The sequence below is a fragment of the Urocampus carinirostris genome, chromosome 5 (genome assembly GCF_059441175.1).
Source record: "Urocampus carinirostris isolate Australia breed hairy pipefish chromosome 5, RoL_Ucar_1.0, whole genome shotgun sequence".
In the NCBI taxonomy this organism is placed as follows: Eukaryota; Metazoa; Chordata; class Actinopteri; order Syngnathiformes; family Syngnathidae; genus Urocampus; species Urocampus carinirostris.
The window spans coordinates 17,594,604-17,619,726 of record NC_142353.1 but is presented as its reverse complement, the minus strand read 5'-3'; the positions used below and the strand labels follow the sequence as shown (position 1 = coordinate 17,619,726).

The 25,123-nt window shown below is 39.5% G+C and overlaps 2 protein-coding genes across 3 annotated transcripts; one reads left to right on the top strand and one right to left on the bottom strand.

Moving 5' to 3' along the window:
• The first annotated feature begins 384 nt into the window (after window positions 1-384).
• psmd9 (proteasome 26S subunit, non-ATPase 9) lies at window positions 385-4,231 on the top strand. Its single transcript, XM_088336033.1, has 6 exons — window positions 385-535; window positions 597-696; window positions 2,068-2,261; window positions 2,341-2,442; window positions 3,986-4,074; window positions 4,158-4,231. Exons 1-6 carry the CDS (start codon window positions 419-421, stop codon window positions 4,186-4,188), a joined length of 633 nt encoding a protein of 210 aa, XP_088192159.1. The 5' UTR covers window positions 385-418; the 3' UTR covers window positions 4,189-4,231.
• Window positions 4,201-23,845, bottom strand: gtf2h3 (general transcription factor IIH, polypeptide 3). 2 transcript variants are annotated; one of them, XM_088336031.1, is made up of 13 exons: window positions 23,634-23,845; window positions 23,489-23,568; window positions 23,306-23,412; window positions 20,967-21,133; window positions 13,589-13,651; window positions 11,325-11,354; window positions 11,228-11,256; window positions 11,068-11,142; window positions 10,953-11,006; window positions 8,035-8,103; window positions 7,815-7,950; window positions 4,500-4,536; window positions 4,201-4,424 (listed from the first exon to the last, which is right to left on the bottom strand). In XM_088336031.1, the coding sequence occupies exons 1-13, from the start codon at window positions 23,641-23,643 to the stop codon at window positions 4,358-4,360; spliced, it is 924 nt and encodes a 307-aa protein (XP_088192157.1). In that variant the 5' UTR covers window positions 23,644-23,845; the 3' UTR covers window positions 4,201-4,357. The 2 variants fall into 2 exon arrangements, with proteins under 2 accessions (XP_088192157.1, XP_088192158.1); XM_088336032.1 differs by lacking the exon at window positions 10,953-11,006.
• Between the last annotated feature and the right edge of the window lie 1,278 nt (window positions 23,846-25,123).

Genomic DNA, 25,123 nt, shown 5'->3' with positions numbered 1-25,123 from the left:
ACTATCTCGACATACAAGTATTTTTAAAAATACACTTTCATATTATAGTTCATGTATTGTTGAATGAATTACGTCTTTCAACCACCAGGAGGCGTTTAGTAATAGATACTGTCTCTTTACATGTAGTAGCAAAATTAATTTTATATTAAAGCATTTGACATTTCTAAGTGTTTTGACTTTTTTAGCTTTTTGCCCCCTTTTTGTCTGAGGAAATTACAGTATTTTGTGTCATTTTGTCTCATAAATTGGCGTTTATACTTTTTCGATATACTATACAATTTATTTTTTCAACGATCAAAAAATGCTTCCACCCGGACAAAATGCAATGCAACACGCCGTACATTACAAAAGAAAACAGTTCCGCCTAGTCAAATTCCTTCCGTGCCCATATGTGCCGTGACACAATAAGAGAGTCACCATGAAGATGACAAATGAAAACAAACCAGAAACGTCCATGGATGATGTCAAAAACCTTATCCAAAAGAAAGATGAAATCGAAGAGCAGATTAAAGCTTACTCCGACGTCCTGGAAGATGTGAGTCCCCGGCCATTTGCTGAAATAATACAGCAATTTAATATTAAAGTGTTTATTACAGCAAGGCGTTGGGCTTCATGGTCCATTAGTGGACGCTGAAGGCTACCCGAGAGCCGACGTCAACTTGTACCAGATAAGGACAGCAAGACACAACATTTCATGTCAGTAAATTGAGATCTTTTTGTAATTTTTTTCATTGTTTTATTCATAAAATGCGATGTGCTGCCAGTTTGTACTTTACGAGTCACGTTATCAATTACACCCAGACAGCAAAGCAAGCACGGATAACTGTGAGGCATATAAAACAAGGCAAAAGAGACATTTATAGCCAATTTTATTATCATCAGAGCTAAATTCAACGTTCACAAGTGCAAACTCACGGTTAGAAAAAAATCTTAGGCATTTTAATGTAAAGTAAAACAATACATTTTGTCAAAGTAAAAAATGTCATGTTTATTTGTATAGTCCTTAATCACAAGGAGTCCCAAAGGGCTGCACAGGCTATTGCAAACTACACATCGTTATTACACCGTCCCCTGAACTAAAACGTACATGAGGGCTAAGAAAAACTCGTGAAGGGACCGCACATGAGGTAATCCCCCTTCCATGATGACCAGGCTGCAATGGATGTTGCAATAACAATCAATACACAGATATTGTCAACATGAAATATAGGTCATTCATATGATAAAGAATATAAGTGTGTTTTAATCCTAGATTCAAACAGTTCCGTGTATTTTATAGATGTGAGGAGAATATAGAATAGAATAGACCTTTATTATCATTGTTACAAAATGGGTTGACAACGAAATTGGACGTGTCACTCCAGATTCACATTTCACTGTGAGGATAAAAAAAACAAAAACGATAATTGATTTTTTTACACAATATTTACACAAGAAAGTGTGGGCATGTTGAGGCAGAAGATATTTACATTGGGTGTTTACATACAGTTTTGGGATCGTATTAGTTCAATATGCGGTAGTGCAAAATAGGCAACACATGTTTTGAGATGTGGAGATTTCACAGATTAAAACAGGCGTTTTGAGGTGCTGCGTTTGAATTAAAACCTGGGTAGTTTGCGCAGACATGATTACTGTGTTTGTATGTAATGCAAGATCACACGATTCACAGTAAACAGAGATGAATGTTGGAGAATGGGGAAAACAAAGTATTTCTGAAAGATATACTCTAAAAAAGCATGACGAAGGGAAACGACTCTTAGATGTATCTGATGATGGATCAGAATTAGAAGGACATGAAATACTTTGTAATTTTTATATTGGTATTGTGTTCATAGTCGTCAATAAATTATTCGAATTATGGCTGCAAGTATTCAACAACACTTATCACTTTTAATGCTTAGTTTGAGCTTAAAAAGTCAAACTAAATTGTACAGGTTTCTAATCAGAAATTAGGGATGCGCGTTATTGACAAATACAGTATTTTGCCCATATCCTTCTCCCCTTCTGCCCCATTTTCACGCCTGCTCCAGTAAACATATGCGTTGCGAATACCGTTTGCTCTGCCAGGCCTGCAGAACGACCACAAAGCCATCATGGTTGAGATCGAGGCCGCCTTGCACAAGCTGCACGCTCGGGAAAAAGCCAAGCGGGATCACGAGCAGCCCGAAGCCTTCGAGGAGCCCATGGAACAGCAAGACACGCTCCCGCCCGCATTTGCGCGAGTAGATGCAGTCACGCACGGCTCTCCCGCCTCAGTCGCTGTGAGTGTTGGGAAACCTTCTTTTGTCCCCATGTTTGAAAGGCTTTCTCAACCCTTGCTATCGTCTTTCTTTGCGAAAGGGCCTCAAAGTGGGAGACCAAGTCATTGCGTTTGGTTCAGTGAACACTGGAAACTTCCAAAGCTTGCACAACATTGCATCTGTAGTGCAACACAGTGAAGGGGTAAGACTCCAGATGTCAAGTCATGTTTGTTTGTGACGCCCTTAATCACAAAGAGTCTCAAAGGGCTGCACAGACCACAGATTATTGCAAACCACAGACTATTATGACACCATCCCCTGATCTAAAACCTACATGAGGGCAAGGAAAAACTCAAAAACCTAGACATGAGGAAAATGAAGAAACCTTGAGAAGGGACCGCACATGAGGTAATCCCCCTTCCAGGATGACCAGGCTGCAATAACAAATAAGACACAGATATTGTCAACATAAAATGTTATTAATTTGCTATAGAATGTCTTTCTGACATGTCTTTGTGCTAAGATTTCCCGAACACAGGGGTCGGCAACAGGCTGCTCTTTGGTTGGGGTAAGATCAGGATTACAAAAAAAATTCAGCCTGACCCAGGCCTGCTGGTATTAAAGCCTGACCCCCCGACCAAATAACTTGACAGCACCAAGCCCGAAGCAAACTTGAAATTTTATATTTTATTTGTGAGGACTCGGAAGGAGGAGCTGTGATTCATAATACTCAATTAAAGCTCGTCTTTTGTAAAGACTGCAAAAACATATCTTTTACATTTGCGTGTCTGCATAGGGTACATTAACCGACAATTTTCCATCATTGGCGGGATATTTCAAGAATTGACGGGTAAATTATAAGGCCGTTCGTTATCTTGACGGGTTAAAGATTTGGGCCATAAACCACAGCAGCTATACATCTATAAGATGTTGCATGGCACTTTAAGGGGGAGGCAAATAGACAAAGAACAATGATGTGTGGATAATTGGGAGGGAAATGATTTAAGAGCCAAATCAAAGGTTTTAAAAAATATATATATAAAATATTCCTATTTGTTTATTCGTTAGTTCATTCATTATCTGCACTGTTTATCCTCAGTAGGGTCACGGGGGTGCTGGAGCCCATCCTAGCTGTCTTCGGGCAGTGGGGACACCCTGAACTGGTTACCAGCCAGTCGCAGGGCACACAGGGACAGACAACCCACTGACTCACTCACTCAGGGACAATTTGGACCGGCCAATTAACCTGAAAAGCATGTTTTTGGAATGTGGGAGGAAACGCGCGCACAGGGAGAACATGCAAACCCCGCACAGGAAGGTTCAACTGTTTAGTTTCCACACATTGTTTGAGAATATTTTTATAAACATTATATATATATATATATATATATATATATATATATATATATATATATAATCAGTTAGAGAAGGCTGGCCCAAACGTAATGGTTGATATTTTAGGCCTGACTTGGGCCAAAATTTGAGTTGGGCTCAGGTTTGGGAAAATGAAAAATGTTAATATGGAAAATGGAGAAAAACATGAGGGTTGTCCAGTAAATCTAGATATATATGGCACATATATAATTTGTGGCCTTCCTTATAAAGATAATACAATTTTGGGCTCCTCATTAGGTTTTTCCCCCCCCAGTATGGCTTTCAACATTTTGGGTTGCCAACTGTTTTAACCAACCCAAAATTGTTCATTTTATTCTGACTATTACATATGCTTAATTTGTTTTTTGTAGAAACCTCTGCGTGTCACTGTTGTCCGCGGAGGTCAGAGAACCCACGTGAGCTTGACTCCACAGCGATGGTCCGGACAGGGCCTGATGGGGTGAGTCCATAGCAACACAAAAGCACTGGTTTACAGTCACATTGGTCATAAATCATCACTTTTCTGCTTGTATGTTTTGCCAGGTGTAAGATTGTCCCAATGCCTCAACCATGAGCTACAAAAACCTTCGTGTGAATAAAATTTATTTTCAAATCAAGGCATATTTTGTTTTTGTTTTTTTTACAAGTTTCTACATTTCAAAATGAATAATCGCTAAGTAAACAATATTCCAAATAACTAAAACAAAAGGGTTGATCTTAAAACACTTAAAAGGAGAAAACCATCATGATGCTTTAAGTTTCTTCTTTTTTCCTTTGACCATTTGTGGGAGTGGAATTTTGAAAGCCGTCCTACAAAATACAAAGTCCAAAAATGTCATTCAACGAATCAAGTCAATAAAATATATGTTTTTTACTTTTACTCACTCGCAGGTGGTACAAATGGGGCTGAAGTTGCAAAATACTGTAATGGAGAAAATAGCGTTAACATAAATGGAAATCCCACTCACTGAATTCAACTACTCATATAAAAGGGACACTGTAATATTCAATGACTAGATGTCACTGTATTTTGCAGTGCATAACGTCTGCTACAAAACACAAGAATACATACTACGGAGGCTCATGATGACCAAAAACCCCTATTTTTTGCCCAGCCTTTTCAAAGTTTTTGGTTTCTCGCAGCAGCAAAAAAGTGGACATTTTGTCAGCTCCCTCTAGGTGAGGCTCATGTTAGTAAAATAAATGCTACATTTTGACTTAAATTACTGTAACAAAAAAACTGTTTAGTTCATGTATTGTTTTTCTTTTTATTTAAATCGGCATTGTTATTTTAATAAATGAAGTTTTTTAACACTAGGAGGCGCTAGATAATACACAGTGTCCCTTTTAAAGCCTCTGTCAGAAATAAAGTCTATGGACCCATTACCCAAAATAAATCTACTATTCAGACTTCATTTTAAAACACAGTTTTTAATCCTTATTTTCTTAAATATTTATCTTGTAAAATTGACTTTACAAATGTTTTGGACAAATCTTAATGGTAAGGTTTTTTTATATATAAAAACAAAATTTTTCTGTTATTTCTTCATCAAATACTTTGATTGCCATATTGGAATATGATTTTTTGGGAAAAAAGAAGAATGCTTTTGAGGGAAATCGTGTATTATTTAGCGCCTCCTAGTGATAAAAACAATATTGATTTGTATAACAAGTAAAAATACATGAACTATCGTTCAAACGTGCATTTAATTTAAATACTAATTTCTATTCATTTTACATCACATGAGGCTTACCTACAGGGAACTGACTTGATCATCAACCATCTTGCTGCTACGGGTTCACAAAAACTTAAAGGATTGGCAAAAAAGGAGAAGTAAATGGTGCGCTTTGTTCACTGAGTCTCTGTGGTTTGTAGTTTTCTACGCGCTTTGTAGCACTAGTTTTTTGGTTGCACAACACGAGTGGTAGGCAAACTCCAGGCTGCGGACCGGTACTGGGCTGTGGGTCGTTTGGCACAACACCACAGAGAAAAAATAAATGCCTTATTTTTGCTTATATGGGTATATACAGTGCATCCGGAAAGTATTCACAGCGCTTCACTTTTTCCACATTTTGTTATGTTACAGCCTCATTCCAAATTGTATTAATTTACACGTATACACGCATTTATTACACACCCCACACACACAAAAAAACTCAAACGTTTGTGTGCACGTTATGTCTTGCGTAGTACATCACAGTAATTGAACAATAATTGATTAGTTGACAAATATCGCTGACCCCGTTTGCGCAGCAAATGGATGCAACTGGAATCAAACCCGGATCGCAATGGTCAGAGCCCTGAATCCTAACCACTAGCCACTGGAATTGTAGATGACGACAGAAAATATATTAGATATCATTAACACATTATTTTTATTCACAGTAACACGTAGTACAACATTGTAATGGAGCATGACGGGAAATAGTTCAGCCAAAGTACAACTGGTACCGTGAGGAAAAACATCATGATAATGAAATCTAATCCAATGCCTTTTCCTATGTCATCTAGATCCCTAGTAGTCTACTAATTACACAAAAGGCTTATTGTTATTATTATTCATATTATCATTTCTAATGTTAGTTTCGGAACGCGCTGCGAGAATAAAGTCAGACATTAAATCTGTCCGTGGTACAGAAAAGGTTGCCAACCACTGCAATACCCCATACAGCGACATCTAGAAGTCAAATGATAGTTAGAAAGGCGTTACAGGATACGATGTGAAAAATACGGTAATGTACGCGCCACTATTAGCCGCTTCCAGTTTCCTGAACGTAAACAAACTGGCTATCGCTTCAAATGTGCCAAGCAACCCAGTACGCATACGTGCCCCCAGCATGCAGTCTCAGAATTTGCGCAAAGAAATCACCCCAAAAAAAGCGTTGACAGGTCGGGCTATCGCTCATTATGAGGGCTGCCTCGTCCATTTCCGGCAAATTATCAGTTTTTCCAAGAAAGGCAAATGGATATTTGTATTATTTCCTTTATTCTTTGTTTTGTTTTTTTTACATTTCATGCCACCTGTTTTATGTTTATTGTGCGGTAATCTAATTTTAACATGTACCGTATTTTCACGACTATTAGGTGCACCAAAAAGCCTTTATTTTTTCCAAAGCTGACCATGCGCCCTATAAAAAAAATGTAAAAAAAGGCGGGTCTTTTTTTAAGCATTTACAGGCTCGCATAGGCTAAAGCGGGGCAAAACAAAGCCTGCAATTGGTCGAAAAAGATGTGAATCACATGTTAGGCTGCTCTACGGCCTGGAGAAAACATTTTTTACTAGTCTGTATTTATAAACAGGAATTATGGGGCTAAACAGACAGCTAGCAATAAGCGACGTCCTTCGATGCAGATGCTTCTTGGTTGATTTTTTTCTTTTATTTGTCGGCATTATTACATGTTTGGGTGTGCGTAAAATATTTTACAAGTTTGGATTTACTACAGTCACGGATGTAAGAGGACCATTGTTGCGTAATATTATTGAATGTGATGGCTGCAAGATGACTTTGGTGAGCTACCCTGGCTTTATATTTTCCCAGTATCTCGTTTCAGACTGATCTTGACATTACTGTGATGAGTCTATTTTTAAATTCAATTCAATTCAAAGTGTTTATTGTCATATGCACAGTAAAGAAACACGTTTCCCTGCACAATAAAATTCTTACTTTGCTGTCCACACAGTTGCCAGCGAAAATGAAATAGAATAAATGGTTGGCATTTCTTGAATCCCTAGAGTTTAACCTTCCTAATGATATGTGGAATGACGCATTTGAGTGGTGACATCGTACAGACACTGTGTCCGTACGTGTCTGAGACACGCATTTGCTTCTTTGCGAGCCGTCAGAATGTTAAAGGGTTAATAAGTTTGACTAAACTATCTGACTGTTTTGTTGACGTTCCCACTGTAGCCCCTAATAGTCCGGTGCACCTTATGTATGGAAAATATAGGACAAAACTAAAATACTTTTGGGGGGTGGTGCGCCTAATAGTCAAGAAAATACAGTACTTGCTTCATGTTCTGATGCGCTTTTATTATTTGTGAAAAGAATATCATACTGTACTTTTTCGGGGCTTGGAACAGATGAGCGCATTTACAACCCAAAAATGCCTTTCTACTCACCAAGTTTTCAGTTTAAGAAGCTACTCCTGCATAAAATTCGTAAGTAGAGGTACCACTGTACAACTTTGCGAGCACTTACTGGACAGGCAGACCGAGCAGACGTATCCGATCTGAATGAGGTTGCGGTGGCAGAAGCACGCCGCCCGGTAGTCCACGTGGGCTGGCGGGGGTAGCAGCAACTGGGACCGTTGATCACCATCGGGCAGAAACACCCACTGCACACAATAGTCGCACAACCTCTTAGCGCTCCCCTGTCCTGTAGCAACAAAAGTGTGTAGAAGTGCACAAGTGGCCCTCACCAGCAGGTACTGAGCCAGGGCCGCCTTCTGGGGAATCTTCAGGTACAAGCCTCCTGTTATATCGCAGGCCTGTCAGTTGAGAAAGGAAACCGAAGAACAGGATTTGTGTCCCCTCTTTAGTCACACTACATTGTACTCTAGATTTCTGTCCATTCAAATCCAATATACTGCATTTGTAAAGCACCTTTCAGGCAATACATTGCCACTCAAAGTGCTGAGCTAAAACATTCAGTATAAAAAAAGACAACAAAATCAACTTCTTTAGCCCCACCCAACAACCAGAAACGCCTCATACACAGACACACACACCGGTCAAAATACAATAAAAACAAAAGAAATAGTAAGAGAATTAAACAATATCATAGGTCAAAATATATCAAATACATATTTTTTATTGAAGTTCTGTAGTTGTATTTTTGTACTATTTTGTTGTATTTCTAAAGTAGTTTTTATGTAGTATTTCAATCGTAGTATTTACTAGTACTGTAGTACTTTTGTTGTATTTCGAAAGTAGATTTTTTTGGTTTATCTGTAGTAATTTTGTATTATTACACTAGTTTTATGATTATAGTATTTTTGTAGTATTACTGTAGATTTTTTTTTTAATTTTTGTACTATGTTGTATTTTGTAGTATTTCCGTATAAAAATGTTTGTAGTTTTATTTTTGTAGTATTTTTGTGATATTTCCATAGAATTTTTATAGTATCGCTACAGGTGTAATTTGCAGTGTTTCTATTGTAAACCTCTTGTAGTATTTCTGTAGTAATATTTCTCTAGTAGTTTTTTATATTATATTATTACGTATTTATATATCTTTTAGTATTTTCTAGAAGTATAGTTGATGCATTTGCAAAGCAGTATTTTAGTAGTATTTTGGGAGTATTTCCATATTAGAATGTTTGTTGTGAATCTGTAGTATTTTTGTAGAACAGTGTTACAGTAGTTTTATTTGTGAAGTATTTTTGTGATATTTCCATAGATTTTTGTTGTACGGTAAATTCCGGACTAAAAGCCGCTACTTTTCCCCCAAACTTTCTACCCTGCTGCTTATTCATTGATGTGGCCAATTTATGTAATTTTTCTAACAGCCGCCAGCAGCGCTCGAGTACAAAAGGTAAGATTTAGACCGGTGGAATATATGCGCCGAGGAAGACTGCAACTTCACTAAAACTGGCCGCATGCGAAAGGCAACTTTTTCGCAAGTCTGCCAATGGATCCTGAAAGCGTGGGGCAGCATCAAAAAATCCACCATCACCAACGGGTTCCGAAAAGCCGTGACGGAGAGGAGGGCACACCAGCGACAGTGACAGCGCGAGTGAGGCTGCGGGAGCGTGGGACGACGTCTATATGACACTGTTTCTTTCCGACACTGAGGAAGACGACTTTGATGGCTTCAGTTGTAAGGAGGAAGATGAGGACGGTTTACCGTGATTTTTACAAGTACGGTATGTTTTTTTAACAGACCCGTTTCCTGTGTTGCGAGCGTGTTGCTAGCGTGTTGCTACCATTAACGGGCACTGTTTGGGATGAAAGTTATATTATTATAGCTTTGAAAACTCGGTGTACCGTCTTTCTTTGTAAATATTTGTAACCCATGTATAATATGTATTTGCAACTATATATTTTTGTAATGTATTTATTTGTATTTATTTGAGACACTTATTCTGATATGTTTTGCGAAGTAAAAAAGAGGGGCGGAGCAAACGCGGGCTGACGGGAAGTGGGGTAAAGGTGAGTGAGACCTGTTTGTTGTCGCGGCGGACAATAGTGGATATATATTTTTCCCACCCTTACCTTTGGAAATATATACTTTTTTTCCTTGGATTACTTTCAACGAGTACCCGGACTCTGCAGGTCTGCATCAAACCTTAAGTACCGATATCATTTACCGTTCATTTTGCCGGCTGTGATTTTTGGACAGTGTACTTCAATGAAGGACATTTAGTTTCAACCACGGGACTTGAAGTCGGGTTTGGATCAATTTTGTGTTTTTGTTATACATTTTTAATGTGGGCGCATGCGGCTTATATACAGGTGCGGCTTGTGTATGTACAAAATCGTTTTTCCTCTTAAAATGTGGTGGGTGCGGCTTATAATCAGGTGCGCTCTATAGTCCGGAATTTACGGTATTGCTATAGGTGTAATTTGCAGTATTTCTGTTGTAATCCTCTTGTAGTAGTATTTTCTTAGTACGGTTTCTCCAGTAGTTTTTATATCATAGTATTATTTATTGGTATTCTTTTAGTATTTCAATAGAAGTATAATTGATGTATTTCTAAAGCAGTATTTTAGTTGTATTTTTGTAGTATTTCCACAGAAGCATATTTGTCATATTTCTTTAGTATTTTTGTAATATTACTATAGTTGTATTTTTGAAGTATTTTTGGAGTAAATAATTTTGTAGTAGTATTTTGTAATATAGAATTACTGTCGGAGTATTTTTGTAGTAATTCTATACATTTTTTTTATTTTCAGAATAAAAGCAAAATAATGAGCTTCCTGTTTTTAAGCACTTTGTTTGATATTTAGTTTTGTAGATATTTTGAAGTATGTTGTTGTATCTATGTAGAAGTATTTTTGAGTGGACACAAAAAGTGACCATTTTGGTGCCAAAAAAGTTAACCACTCCTGGGGGGGCCCCTAGTGGTTGCGGGGCCCTCGGCAGCCGCTTAGCTCGCTTATGTTTTGGGCTGGCTCTGTATTTATCTCTTCATCATTGCCTCTGATTTAGTTTAATCTTGCAGCCATACCAAATGTTTTGACTCACGCCACAGACATTAGTTGGTATCATTATTGAATAATACTCGTAAAAATAATTGCAACTTCCTTTATGGTAATAGGAAATGTTCATAGCATGCATCACTGATTAACATAATCACAAATGTCTCATTGTGTAGCTTCAGTAAAAAGACAGTACTTGCTGCAAGAGGCCCGAGTCCGAGTCCAGCACGCACGCATCTATCAGGATACTCTGTTATGAAAAGGTGATCAGCGATACAGTGGTAAAATATGCAACGGCAATCAATTCTGACCTGCTTCTGTGCGGCAAAGATGACGTTCATGAAGTTCATGTATTGCAGGGCACAGTCGTCAGCTGCTTTTATCACCTATTAAAACACAATCGTTCCGGTCATATTTCGAGATATTCGATGAGACACATTACAATATTGTACGTTAGGTAATACGGCTCACCAAAATTCGAGACTTGACCTCCTGTCCCACTGAGAATACACACAAATTGTTTTTTACAAATACAATTTATCAACGAAGAAGGCTTGAATACAATTACCTTCAAGTTCCTTTGAGATCCTGTTAATATCTGAGTTGAAATAATTAAGAGATTAATTCCTGGAAAAGAAGCATGATGGAATTTGTTTTTCAAACTGTCTCATCTCATTAGCTACACCGCTTATCCTCAGTAGGGTCACGGGGGTGCTGGAGTCCATCCCAGCAATCATCAGGCAGTGGGCAGGGGACACCCTGAACTGGTTGCCAGCCAATCGCAGGGCACACGGGGACAGACAACTCACTCGCTCATTCACACCTAGGGACAATTTGGACCGGCCAATTCACCTGAAATGCATGATTTTGGAATGTGGGAGAAAATCGGAGTGCCCGGAGAAAACCCACGCAAGCACGGGGAGAACATACAAACTCCGCACAGGAAGTCTGGAGCTGGATTTGAACCCACGCAGGAGGTTCCCAAGACATGAACTGTGCCGCACATGCGCTAACCACTGCGCCGCCGTGCTGCCTTTTCAAACTGTGTTAATGCGTTTAATTTACACCAGGCATGTCAGACATACAGCCCACGGGCCGGGTTTGGCCGTTGAAGGATTTAATCTGACGCGCCATAATTTTTTGGGTGTGTCAAAGAAGAAGCGAGCCTCTGGGTCAGGAATGTCGAACTCATTTTAGCTTGGGGGCCACATAGTCGAAAAGAAGACTCACAGGGGCTGGACCAGTGAATTGATGAAATAAAAAGTGTGCCTTGGTTGGTGGGCTGGGGCCCTTTTAGGAGGCTCACAATTTGATTATGATTCAAGGATGTAAATTTGATTATAAAACGATTATTAAAGGATTTTTTCCCAATATTATTTTTCATTCACTAAAATGTAATCCCTTGTAGTGTTTACGTCCTTACATTTGTAAAAAAAAAAAAAAAAATTAAAAAGGGGGGGGGGGGGGACAATTGAATTAATTTCCACTAAAGTTTGTTTAAACCAGGGATGTCATGCAGACTGGAAAGTGAAAAAGATAGCCTACAATGGTTTAAAAGCGTTTCTGCTTTCTATTTTTTATGAAAATGTTTACCTGAAGGGTGGCACGACATCTGGGGGATTAGCGGAGGTCCGTGATTAAATTCCAGTGACCAGCCTCCCCATGCGGGATTTGCATGTGCTCCCCACGAGTTTCCTCTGGGCACTCCCGTTTTTTCACACATTCCAACAACCTGCATTGTAGGTTAACTGGTGACCTTAAATTGTCCCTACGTATGAATGAGCATTTGAATGGTTGTCTGTCTCTGTGTGTCACTGTCCAAATATGCCTGGTATGGGCTCCAGCACCTCCGTGACCCTAGTGAGGATAAGTGGTGCAGAAAACGTATGGATGGATGTTTACCTGAATATGGGGACATCACCGTTAGATTTCATATCTATGATAGAAAGGAGCTAAGGTTTCTTAAAAGTCTGACTTCATTTAAACTAAAATAACAGCGGGATGGTTTCCTCAATGTTCTCTGGTTGAATAATGATAGTCAGCAACTACACCTAGGGTGGGTGCTTTGTGAGTCCCACCTGGTTCCGGACAGTGGAGCTATGTAAAACTGCAAGTCATTGCTTAAAGTGTTTTTCTGTCGTCCTTCTCTCAGCGTTCCCTCGCGGGCCACATAAAATGATGTGACAGCCCACATTTGGCCCGTGGGCCATGAGTTTTGACACATGTGTTCTGGTCACTTCTATCAAAAGTTATTTGTTTTTAATAAATGCAAATCAAATACTCTCTCTGGCCTCTAGAGGGCAGTGTTGAGTTTGTGAGTTGGTTCAGGTGTAAAACGGCATTCACTCAACTGTCAAACCAGTTAACGCATTCAATATCAAACAAACATCTTTTTTTCACGGTTTTTGTGAATAAGCGTGTTTTGAAAAGTTCCCTTGTCATCCGTGATAATAATATGTAGTGTAGGTTACTAATGTAGGCTGAATGATGAATCATAATACTGAAAAGCAAAGCTAAAAATTCGGAGTTGCCATTCTTTTACTGATCCAGACCGCCTCAGACAAAACTTGAGTCTTACCTCACGATTTAAATGATACCATTTCCTTATGGTTTCTAACATTTAAACAAAAAAGTGATTTAGAATAATTGATACGTTGACCTTTAAGATGTTGCCTGAAATTTATATTAAGTAATGTTGGTAATTACATCAATTGGAGATAATTTAACAAGTCATAAAGAATCTTACATGACTAAAACCTATAATCTATTTTCCTGAAGTAGTATTTTCCCAAAACTAAAGAGAAAAACTTGATGATTGTGGGCAAAGGATACAGCAGAGCGCTTTAGCGAGGGATCCAGCCAATAAAGTGTCTGTGGACCCCCCTCTCACCTCAACTGCAATGTAAAAAAACAACAAGTGGTCAAATAATTATCAGCTTTTGCAATTGCAAATGCTCAAAATAATCAATAAGCTGTATCTTTATGCACCAGCACTTCATATTTGGGCATTTTTAGAGGGGTTTCAAGCCATAAAATATTCCAAACAGTGTCTGACTTTACGACTTTTCGATTCTGAGAGTGCTGAATCCTAAACCCTAAACCACCAGTGATGTAGATGACATACGATAAGGCATTAGATATTATCTCATCATCACACTATTTTTATTCACAGTAAAAAGCGCAAAAAAAGCACAAGATGGGAACAAACTTTTTGGTGTATATGATGATTAATCAGACTCTGAATGATTTTAAATAAATACATTAAGCATTTTATGTTGGTATTGTTGGCCTGAATGGACGCCAGCAGGCTATACTTGCCCAAGACCCACCACAGGAAATGGTGCCCCTACGACACAAGTGGTTAAGGGATGTAACCAACCAATCATTGTGTTCATGGTTTGCATTGTTAATTAATGATCTAAATCATTGCCGTCCATATTGAACAACATTTGTCACTTACAGTACAATGATTAGTGTGAGCTTAGAAAAATGAACCGAATTAAAACCATTTACATGAGATCAGTGATCAGCAGAGCACGTTTTTTGCCTGGGGCCAAAAGTGTACTGTGTGATGCTTGTCATTTTTACCGTATCAGTACTGTGAGGCGCAACAGATTATAAGACGCAAGCGGCACCCCCCAAAAGAAGTCTTTTATCATATTTTTTTTTTCATACATCAGACTATAAGGCGCATAAAATCGAGACTACATCAAGGGCTACTATTTGCATTGTGTGCAACCAATTGGCTTGATCTCCACTTACAGTAGATGTTAATGATATGATTGATCAGTCATTAAGTGCAACTGACTTAAATCACACAACACTGTATAAAATTGAAATCGAATCAAAGTAGTGGAGGTGAGCGCGCCGACACTTTACCAGTAGACCGCTCGGTTCAATATGTGTACATATGTAAAAGAGCTTGAATAGTATTTTATTGACAGTTTCTGTTTTCTTCATTCTCTGACATTTGTTGGTAAAGAAGTAGAGGGACTGTTCAACCTATCAGAATGGTTTGAACAAATTTATTGACACTAAAAACAGAAAACAATCATGACAATCTCAACAGGTATTAAGCACATTCACAATATTATATTCCAATATTACGTTTTTAACAGCAAACACAAAGTGAGGTTTGAACAAACCTTCTCGAAAATCAAACATATTCACAATTTCATTATATAACATCTTTGTTAGTGTCAATAGATCCGTCCAGGCCAAAGTCGATTGTCCTCGGTCTGAACAAATCCACTGACACCAACAGCAGCAAAACACAGCCATCAAGCATATTCACATTTTTTTTATATTTGACAATATGACGTGACGATATGACATTTTAACATTTTTTCCTGACATTTTCAACATCAATTAAACAATTTCAGAGTTATTTTCTTTTAACAGTAGTTAACCAGCGTGTAAAAGGCAATACTATTGTGCAAGGGCATAGCTCTGCCATCCCACCCTCCCAAGCAGCATTCTTCCAGTCCTCTGTGTGGGTCCTTTCCATTCTGCGTGGGTCCTCTCCCTTCTGGGTTCCACAACCCAGGCCGTTGCTGCCGGGACTCCCACAGTGTAGCTCCGGCTCCCCCCTCCGGGTGGGTACAGACGAGTCTTCTTTATGGCTGCGTCCTAGGCCCGCCGCTCGCAGATTGTATGGTATCTGCAGCCATTTGGAGCACAGCCACGGGGGGGATCTGCCTGCACCTCCATACCAGCAGGTTTCTGGAGGTCCAGATGGCGTCCTTGATGGCGGCGAGAGTGAGCCAGTCCCTGGCAAAGTCGTTCCGATGCCTCCTCGACCGACTCACCCCGTAAAGCACGTACTGTGCATCAGGGACCTCTCCTGCTGGCAAGTCCGGGAACTTTCCTAGTTGTTCGGCCATTGTCCACAAGACCTTGGCAGCGCTGCACTCACAAAAAAGGTGCCTCACCGACTCCTGGGCGCCACAGCCAGGTTGAGGGCACGTCGAAGTCGCTGACATTCCTCTGTGGTGCATTACAGCTCTGACTGGGAGAACTTCATGAGCCACCATCCATGACAAGTCTCGTAGTCTGTTTGGGAGGGCAGGATGATTGACGTTGCTCCAAACCGTTGTGGATTCGCCAAACGCAAGCCCCCGCACAGGGCTTACTGTAGCTCGCTCTTGCACAATAGCAATAAGGGCCCTGTGGTTTTGTAAAGTGTGACATTCTTGTGTTTCCAAATCAAACTTCTTCAAAAAATCCCGGATAAAGAGATGTGTTGGTGGCAAGTTAAACGAAACTGGAATCAAACGATTGTCTGGTACAAGCTTTAGCTTCCGCAAATATGAGCCCATCCAAAAACGGGTCATTGCTTGACTTTTCGGGTTGTTGGGTGGGCCCACAGCGTTTTGGAAGTGGAGAGAGACATATTTGCTTCCCAGGAAAAGCTGGAGGTCAGGCACTCCTTTCCCCCCTTTTTCCTTTTTCTTTTTCATTGTATCTTTTTATCCTTTCCCACTTTGAGCCCCAGACAAAGCGAAAGATGGCTCGGTCCATTTGTAACAGCACGTTTCTTTTAGGCATAAAAATTAAACTGATTGACAAAAGCATTGGGAGGATGATCGCTTTGATGATTAGGACCTTCCCCTCTATTGTCAGTTTTCTTAGTGACCAAAAAACAAGTTTTTGCTTAACTTTCCTTGTCACGTCATCCCAGTTGGTCTCGCCTCCTCCATCCACATTGAATTTTATCCCTAGGATTTTCTGGTCTGTCTTTAACACCGTCAGCGGGAGTCCTGCCTTTTCTGTCTCTTTCCACATTCCATAAAACTTCACTTGTGATTTTTCTCTATTTAGCCTTGACCCAGACGCCCTCCCAAACAGGTCAGTCAAGTCAAGGGCTCTTTCAACAGATGCGCGGTCAGTACACAAAATATTAAAATCATCCATGTACAAAACACACTTGGTAATTTGTCCCCCACTTCCTGGGATATTGATGCCTTCGACAAATCTATCTTTTCTTAACATTTGTGCCAAAGGTTCAATGCAAAGAACATAGAGAAGGGGAGACATAGGGCAACCTTGACGTACACCGCAGTTGATCTCAATTGCTTCCGATAAATTCCCGTTAATCATGAATTTGCTGTAGATGTCTCGGTATAGCAGTCCTACCCAATTGATGTATTTTTGGGGAAAACCACATTTTTGCAATACCCTGAAGAGGTATTGGTGCGAGACTCGATCAAAGGCTTTTTCAAAGTCTAGGTTTAGGACCGCTAGTCGCATGTTTCTGTCTCTTGCATAACAAATGGTGTCACGGATCAGCATGAGACTGTCGCTGATCTTCCTTCCCACAATGGCACAGGTTTGGTCTGGATCAACCAAGTCTCCCAAGACAACAGACATTCGTGTTGCTAGAAGCTTGCTGAAAATTTTACAGTCCACGTTTAAAAGCGTTATGGGTCGCCAGTTTTTTAAGTCAATTTTGTCTCCTTTTTTGTGCAATAGAGTAACTATCCCGATTCTGAAACTGTCTGGCATATGGTCTCGACTGGAAAATTCGTTAAAAACAGTTAACAGATCTGGTGCTAAAATATCCCAAAAAGTCCGGTAAAATTCGAGGTTGAGTCCGTCCTCCCCGGGTGATTTGCCTTTTTTCATAGTCTTTATGCAATCATTCAGTTGGTCTTGGGTAAAGTCTGATGTTAAAAAGGGGTCTTGACGCACTGATCTTGAAATATGATCTAATACATGCCCCATTTCATTCTCATATGTTTCTTTCTTTTCAAATAATTTTTTGTAGTAGTCTTCGACCAATCTGGTTATTTCACTACATTCCTTTGTTATTTGCCCGTTTTCGTTTTGAAGTTTAAAAATCCCCTCATTTTTGCCCATAATTTTTTTTAAAAAGTAGCGTGTACATTTTTCCCCTTCTTCTATTTCTCTTTCTCTGCTTCTTATTATGATGCCTTTGCTCTTTATTTCCGCCAAAGCGTTTAGTTCTTGTTTGATCTCTTTGATTTCATCATTAAAGTCCATCCCCTTTTCTGTTAGGATGAAATAGCGTTGGAGTCTTCTTTGTAGTCCCGACATGCGTTTCATCTCTTTGAGTTTCTTGTTTTTCCCTGCATTTTTAAAAAAGGTCTGTGTTCGTTTCTTTGTCATTTCCCACCATTGTGCTCGTGAATCATACGAGTCTTGAAGGGTCTGCCAGTCTTTGTACAGCTCCCTGTATTGTGCGGCTAGAGCCTCATCCTCCAGCAGGGAGCAGTTTAACTTCCACAAACCCTTCCCAACAGTCATACCTGAAGGAAATGAGAAAGAGCAGGACAGTAGCAAGTGATCCGAAAAAAAAACTGGAATTAATCTTGCATCACTCTGTGCTAAACCCCTCGTAAAGATGTAGTCTATTCGAGAGGCTCTGGCATTGTCACTACTGAACCAGGTGAATCCCTCCTCTCCTGGATGTATGGATTTGAAACAGTCCACCAGTTTAAATGTCCGGCACATGTCTTGTAATAAAGTTGATGTTTTATCTACTTTAAACTCCTCATCATTCCTCTTTCTATCCTTCCTACTTAGGATGCAATTAAAATCTCCTCCCACGATTAGTGGTTGATGGCCTAGCATATGCGACTGGATGTCCTCTAAAAGTTCGTACCTGAGTTGTCTGTCGGCATGGCCGTATATGTTAATGAGGTTAAAATCATTCCCTATATAAGAAAGTCTTGCTAAGATTGCGCGTCCGTCTCTTATCACAGTACTCCCCTTTATGATGAGTTGAGGGTTGTTTATTAAAATGGCTACCCCATCGTTACGGTTTTCATTCGAGCCACTCCATAATGACGGATATGGCCAAATCTCTTCCCACTGTTTATAATTTTTTAGAAAGGGGATGCAGCATTCCTGTAGTAAAAACACATCCGTTCTGATAGTTTTTAAGAACGATATAACACTGTGAGCCTTAACCTTTGATCTCACACTTCTCACATTGATAGTAGAGAATGTAATGTTCATAATTGTTGTTAAAGTATTTAAACTAGTTAGACAAAACCGGGGGATCTGAGTCCATTCTTTGGTGATCATCGAGATCATCGAGAGTGTCACCTGTGTCAGACACATCACTTAAGAGTAGTACCTCATTTTGAGACTCACCGGGGAAAACTCTGGGACCCTCTGACTCTCTGTCTGTGGTTCCAGGTCTTCCCCTTTTTTCTGGGTTAGGGGGTGAGCCAGAGGACCTATCAAAGGGTCTCTTACTTCCTTGCCCACTAAGGGTCAGATTTTTTCCCTCCCCGACTTCCTCCGTCTCAACTTCATACAGTTCCCTTGTGGGCTTATTCACCGGCAATCGGCTTTCTTCTAAATCTCTTATCTTTGTTTCTGGTTTTTTCACCACTCCCAATTTTGTCTTACTTTTACTCCTCTTTCCAGTGCCCGTATGGGTTTTTGGAGAGTCATTCGCCTTTTCGATTTGTTTGACTTCTCCAAATCCCGCCAATGGCGTAGCAAACAAATTTGCTAATTTGAACTCTCTTCCAGGCCCTTCCTGATTAATATGTGTTTTCAGAGTGGCAGTTGCTTTTTCTATTCGTTTGTCATGTCCAAATTCAGGTATTTTATGAGAAATCGAATCAGAATTTCCAGGTTCTTCCTGTTTCAATTTTGATTCTCTGGTCTCTGCTCCAGGGGTTTTGGTAGGTACATCTGTTTTTTCAATTTGTTTGTCTTGTCCAATTTCTTTGTGCATTTCTTGATCAATTTCATTGGGTATTTCCATAACTTTATTCATTTCCTGTTCATCTTCATTGGGTATTTCTATAACTTCATTAATTTCTTGTTCATTTTCATTTTGTATTTCCATGACTTTATTAATTTCATTGTCTTTGTTATCTTTATTCACTTCATTGTCTTTGTGACATTTATTCATTTCATTATCTATGTTGTCTGACATCATTTCATTGTCTTTGTTGTCTTTGTTAACTGCCTTCCTAGCTTTCAATTTGTTAGCAAACGAATTCGGGCAGTTTCTAAAGAGGTGATTCGTTTCTCCACAGAGATTGCATTTTCTGCTATTGCTACATTCCTCAAAGGAATGTCCAATTGTTCTGCACTTTCCACAAAAAATTCGATCACATACCTCAGCCAGATGCCCATGCTCACCACATTTGCGACAGAGTTTCGGTTGCCCTTGATAGTGGATAAAGCCACGGTTTTCCCCCAGGAATATTGTCGACGGAATTTTTTTCATTCCCTAAAAGCCCTGAGGATCTTGCCGTAGTTGGACTGGTACCCTCCAGGCACCATTCCAATAGCCTTTCTCACACCTCACCTTCATAGCCTGGCCTTTTACTGAGCAGTATCTACTCAACCAATAACAGACGTCATCAGCACTGATCATCTCACTAAACATTCTAACGACGACAATCTTGTTAGTATTATCAGTCAGCTTCTCCACTGTAAATCCTGAAAACTGGGACCTCACTCCCTCAAAGCGATTCCAAAACTCTTGATAAAGAGCTGCCGTTTCAAAACTCACATCAAAGCCTTTGCCAGAAGTCATTTTTATGACAGCATGTACCTCCTCCTTTTTAAACTTCAGAATCTTTTCAACAAACTTGTTAATAAAATTCGTCCTTGACATTCCCTCCGAAATTGCCACAACATCTTTGAGCAAGAATCTCACGCAGTTACGTCTCCGCCCGCCGGTATAATGCCCGGCCATGGCAGGACTCGGCTGCTTTACTTCTAACTATGTTAAAATGGTTAGAATTGTAAAATTAATAATTAACAATACTCTTAAAACCGACGCCAATGACAGTATAAACGCATAGAACGAGCAGTGCTAACCTGATGCGTCCACCATCAACCGCGAGTCCCACAGGTACTGTACTATGCAAATCAGTGTTACTGGCACTGTGAGTAAAATTAGAGCTATAATCTCTAATGCCTTGTTGAATGTGATCCATACCACAAGTGGTGAAGTGTCAACACTCTCACGCTCTATAATTCCGGTCGAATACAATGTTTTTAATTTAGGTCTGCAATATTTATCGATTTAATCAATCATTGCATTATCATTGATCAAACGCGATAGTATGTAGTAAAAGCTTGTCTGCTAACCCTTGTACAGCAACGCATACCTATAATTAATGTATGCATTTTCATTCTTATCAGTAAGTGCAATTTATATTGATGTACAATACATGTTAACAATCATTTAATAGACCGATATTAAATGACCTACTTTTGGACATCAAGTCTTTGATCTGGTCAGTGATGACGGCGTTGGCGATGGCTAGCAATTCGTACTTTCCGTCGCCGCTGGAGCACACCTCCTCTGACATTCCGCCATCGCCACTGGACGTGCCGGTGTTGCCGCCAGAGTGAGTCTGACTGGGATATAGGAAGTGACTAAAGCAAAAAGCATGACAGTTAGTATATGTAAGCAATTTCTATCTAGTCAAGAAAAATTGATAGGTTAGATCAGTGTTTTTCAACCAGTGTGCCGGAAGGGAGACCTTTTGTAGTGTGCTGCATAAAAATTGCCCAAATTTATCTTTGCAACAAACCATGTCGTTCTTCAGTATCTTTGCTTTCTTCTAGTGATCAGCCAAGTAACTGTAACATTCATCCATAACAGGTGGCAGCAGATTACTTCAAAAATGTTTTGATTTTATTTTATATAATATTTATCTGCTAAAGGTCGTACAGTGAAATACAATTACTTATGTTGGTTACTAAATACATGCTTTAGATTGCACTTCAAAAAATTTAAATAAATGAAATCCATTACGACAAAATCTGTCGATTTGTGCTATTATTTTATTATTCAACTGAAAAAAGTTACAACGTAGTAAAATATTTTATCCACTGAAAAATAATTCTTTCCTCATTTTAAATAATTTGTTATTGTTTTTCTATAAAACCAAGATAATACAGTAAAACTTCAAAAAACTATTTTAAAAATGGTAATTTCAAAAAATACAGCAAAATTATGAACCGGAGCCTTCGCTCTGAAAATGCTGGTCTACTAGTGATCCCGGGCCCCAGTGCTGTGGAATGCTCTTTCCCCTGAGATTCGATCTGCAACCTCAGTGGAAATGTTTAAATCCAGGCTTTAAACACATTTATATTCTAAAGCTTATGAATGACCTATATTTCATGTTGACAATATATGTGTAGTATTTGCCCTCATGTAGGATTTAGATCAGGGGATGGTGTCATAATAGTCTGTGGTTTGCAATAATCTGTGGTCTGTGCAGCTCTTTGAGTCTCTTTGTGATTAAGGGCTATACAAATAAACATGACTTGACTTGTTACTATTGTTGCTGTTTGTGTTCCCACATGGACCCTTTCAGATAGGACGTGACGCGAGGGAGGGGGGAGGCAACAGATGCGGAAGTTCTGTGCTTTGCAGTAAGGCTGTGTGAGCATGTGAACAGTGTAAGTTACAACCAACTGAGGGTCTTGAGTGAATGTTTATACCGCTTGTTATTAAATTGATGACGAGACTTAATCAGTGACTGAGCGCATCATTGATCACATCGAGAGGCACTACAGCTTTACTTCGTAAACCATGGTGGACACAAATGATTGAAAAAAACTCTAAACATGGCAACATGATAAAAAAACATGATACCATGAATTGAATGTTTAAACATTTTGACAGACTGTGTGCATAGGGTTATTTTATGGGAATTATTTTTTACCGTGGGTTAAAAAAGGTTGATTAAACTTTGGGTTTAATAGATAAATGGACCGACGAGTTGATCTATCTATCTATCTATCTATCTACCTTGGTCATATCCCTCAAGAGGGGTGAGGGACAGCAAGACAAACACATACACTAACAAAGAAGATAAAAAAAGGGAAAAAATAGCAAAAAACACACACAAAATGTTTTGGACCATGGCCAACCCAAAATACCCAAACAAGTTAGGCATCTAAGTTGGTCATGCTTTCATCCCTCCAGATGAAACGGGAAACAAGAAAGCGGCCATGTCCCTCGGGTAAGGGTTACACAACACACTTTTTTGTTCAACAGCAGGGCCCGACAGCTTTCACTGGTTTACCCCTGCCGCATCATACGGGTGCCCTGCCCATCCCTTAAAACGCGTCCAAACATCCCACTATCCTTTTACAACACCTCTCCACTCGTTCCTTTCACCAACAAGAGCTCTAGCTTTCACTAGATTTAGGCCTCTTTCCTGTAGTGCACTCATAACACCATCCATCCACGATCATCGCATCCTTCCTCTTGGTCTCCTTTCATTTACTTCTGCTCTGTAGATCCTATACAACATTAGCTCCTCATCCATCCTCTCCATGTGTCCAAACCAACAGAGTACTCTCTTATCCACACTCCTGCTCAGTTCCACTACTACTTCAGTTCTGTCTCTCACAATTTCACTTCTCAATCTATCCAATCTTGTCACTCCTAACATACTCCTCAAACACTTCATATCAAAAACATTGAATTTTCTTCTCAAATCTGCGTTCAGGCTCCAAGTCTCGACAAGTTAAACAGATAGATAAATACAGCTGTGAAATGGGAAAGTACGAGATAGAATAATGAATGAATACCTGTCTTGGCAGTGGCTGGCAATAACTGCCAGTTTATTATTCCTGCTCATGGCCACGTGAGCGTTAGCAATCACCATTACAGCATCCATGCAATTGGAAAGCGTGAACTAGGGCCACATGAATACATGTTAACCATCGGGAATATGAATGTTATCAAGATGTTTGGCCTCGCCCTGCGTGTACCTGCGGCTCACGCTGGGCTTGCTGACCCCACCAAATCGGGTTCACGTCCACGACGATGACCAACAAGCTGATTTCCTCCTCTAAGCGAAAAAAATAAGAGACATGACTGATAAAATCGTAAAGGAGAAAAGATAAACAAACAAACCTAATGCCATCACAACGGCTCAATGTTGCGTTATATCCAACTCATTTGTCGTCCATATTTCACCTACAAATGCAGAAACTAATGAATTTTAAATTCAAGTTGGTTGAAATGTAGGTGCTTAAAGCATTGCGGGGAAATCTAATGACAAAAGTGTACAATTGTAAGCGCTTGTCGCAAGCGATGACGTCAATATCTTGTCTTCTTTTATTAGTTTTGCCGGATAGGCATTAGCACATTGCTGCCCCCTACCGCTGGCTTGAGTCTGTTTTTTTCTTTTCTCTTACAACAAATTCAGTATCCAAAAGTATAAAAATATAAACCCTGGGATAAATAGTCACTTTTAACGTGCATTTTTGTGATATGATTTAAAAATGATTTTTTTTACAACGGGCAATATTTAAATCTGTTGTTTACACTTTGATATCTGTATACTTACCCTCAGTTGCTGTTACACCTCACGTCAACCGGGATATAGCTGAATTGCATAGGCGAAAGCAGTTAATTCACAAGCTTTATAAACGTGATCAGTTGGCATACTTGGAAAGTTATCAAGATGCTTCAAGGTAACTGCGGAGGGCCATCAGGCGGGAAAGGGTGGCTGAGGAAAATAAAGTTTTAGAGGCTAATAATACTCGTAAATTCTTTTAATTCATCAACCGTAAACTAATTTCTAGGGCATCTATTCCCAACCTGAAGGCATCTGACGGTACCGTTGCTACAGATAATGCTGACAATGTCCGTATATTAAATGATCAGTATGCCAGTGTTTTTGGTCGTGACAATGGTGTTTCACCCGACTTTCCCAGCAGAACTTCAGCTGTTCTGAATTCTGTGGAACTTTCAAAGGAGTTAATTCATAAATACTTGATAAAACCTCCCAGCAAATTTTCAGCCGGCTCTGACAAAATTCCAAATTTCTTGCTTAAAAAGCTAGCTGACTTTTTATGTGAACCATTATTTTACCTGTTTTCTATATCTTTTGAGGATTCACAGCTGCCTGAGGACTGGCTCAGTGCTATTGTCATACCCATTTTTAAAGGGGGGAGCGCAACAAGTGCAGCCAACTATAGACCAGTTAGCTTGACTAGCTGTGTCTGTAAAGTGTTTGAGAAAATTATCTCAGATGCCATATGGAAATTTATACAGGAGCACAATCTTTTTATGTTTAAGCAACATGGGTTTAGGTCCGGACATTCTACCATGACTAACTTGATAGCTCATTTGAATAATATTACCAGTATGTTTTTTGTTCATAATATGGCTGGTCATGTTGTTTACTTAGACTTTTGCAAGGCTTTTGATAAAGTGTCTCATGACAAGCTTTTACAAAAACTGAAATGCTATGGTATTAGTCGAAAACTGCTTGACTGGGTAACTGCATATTTGTCAAATCGTAAACAATGCGTAAAAATTGATGATGTTCTTTCAGCGTGGTCGGATGTTTGTAGTGGGGTACCGCAGGGCTCAGTACTAGGACCATTATTATTTCT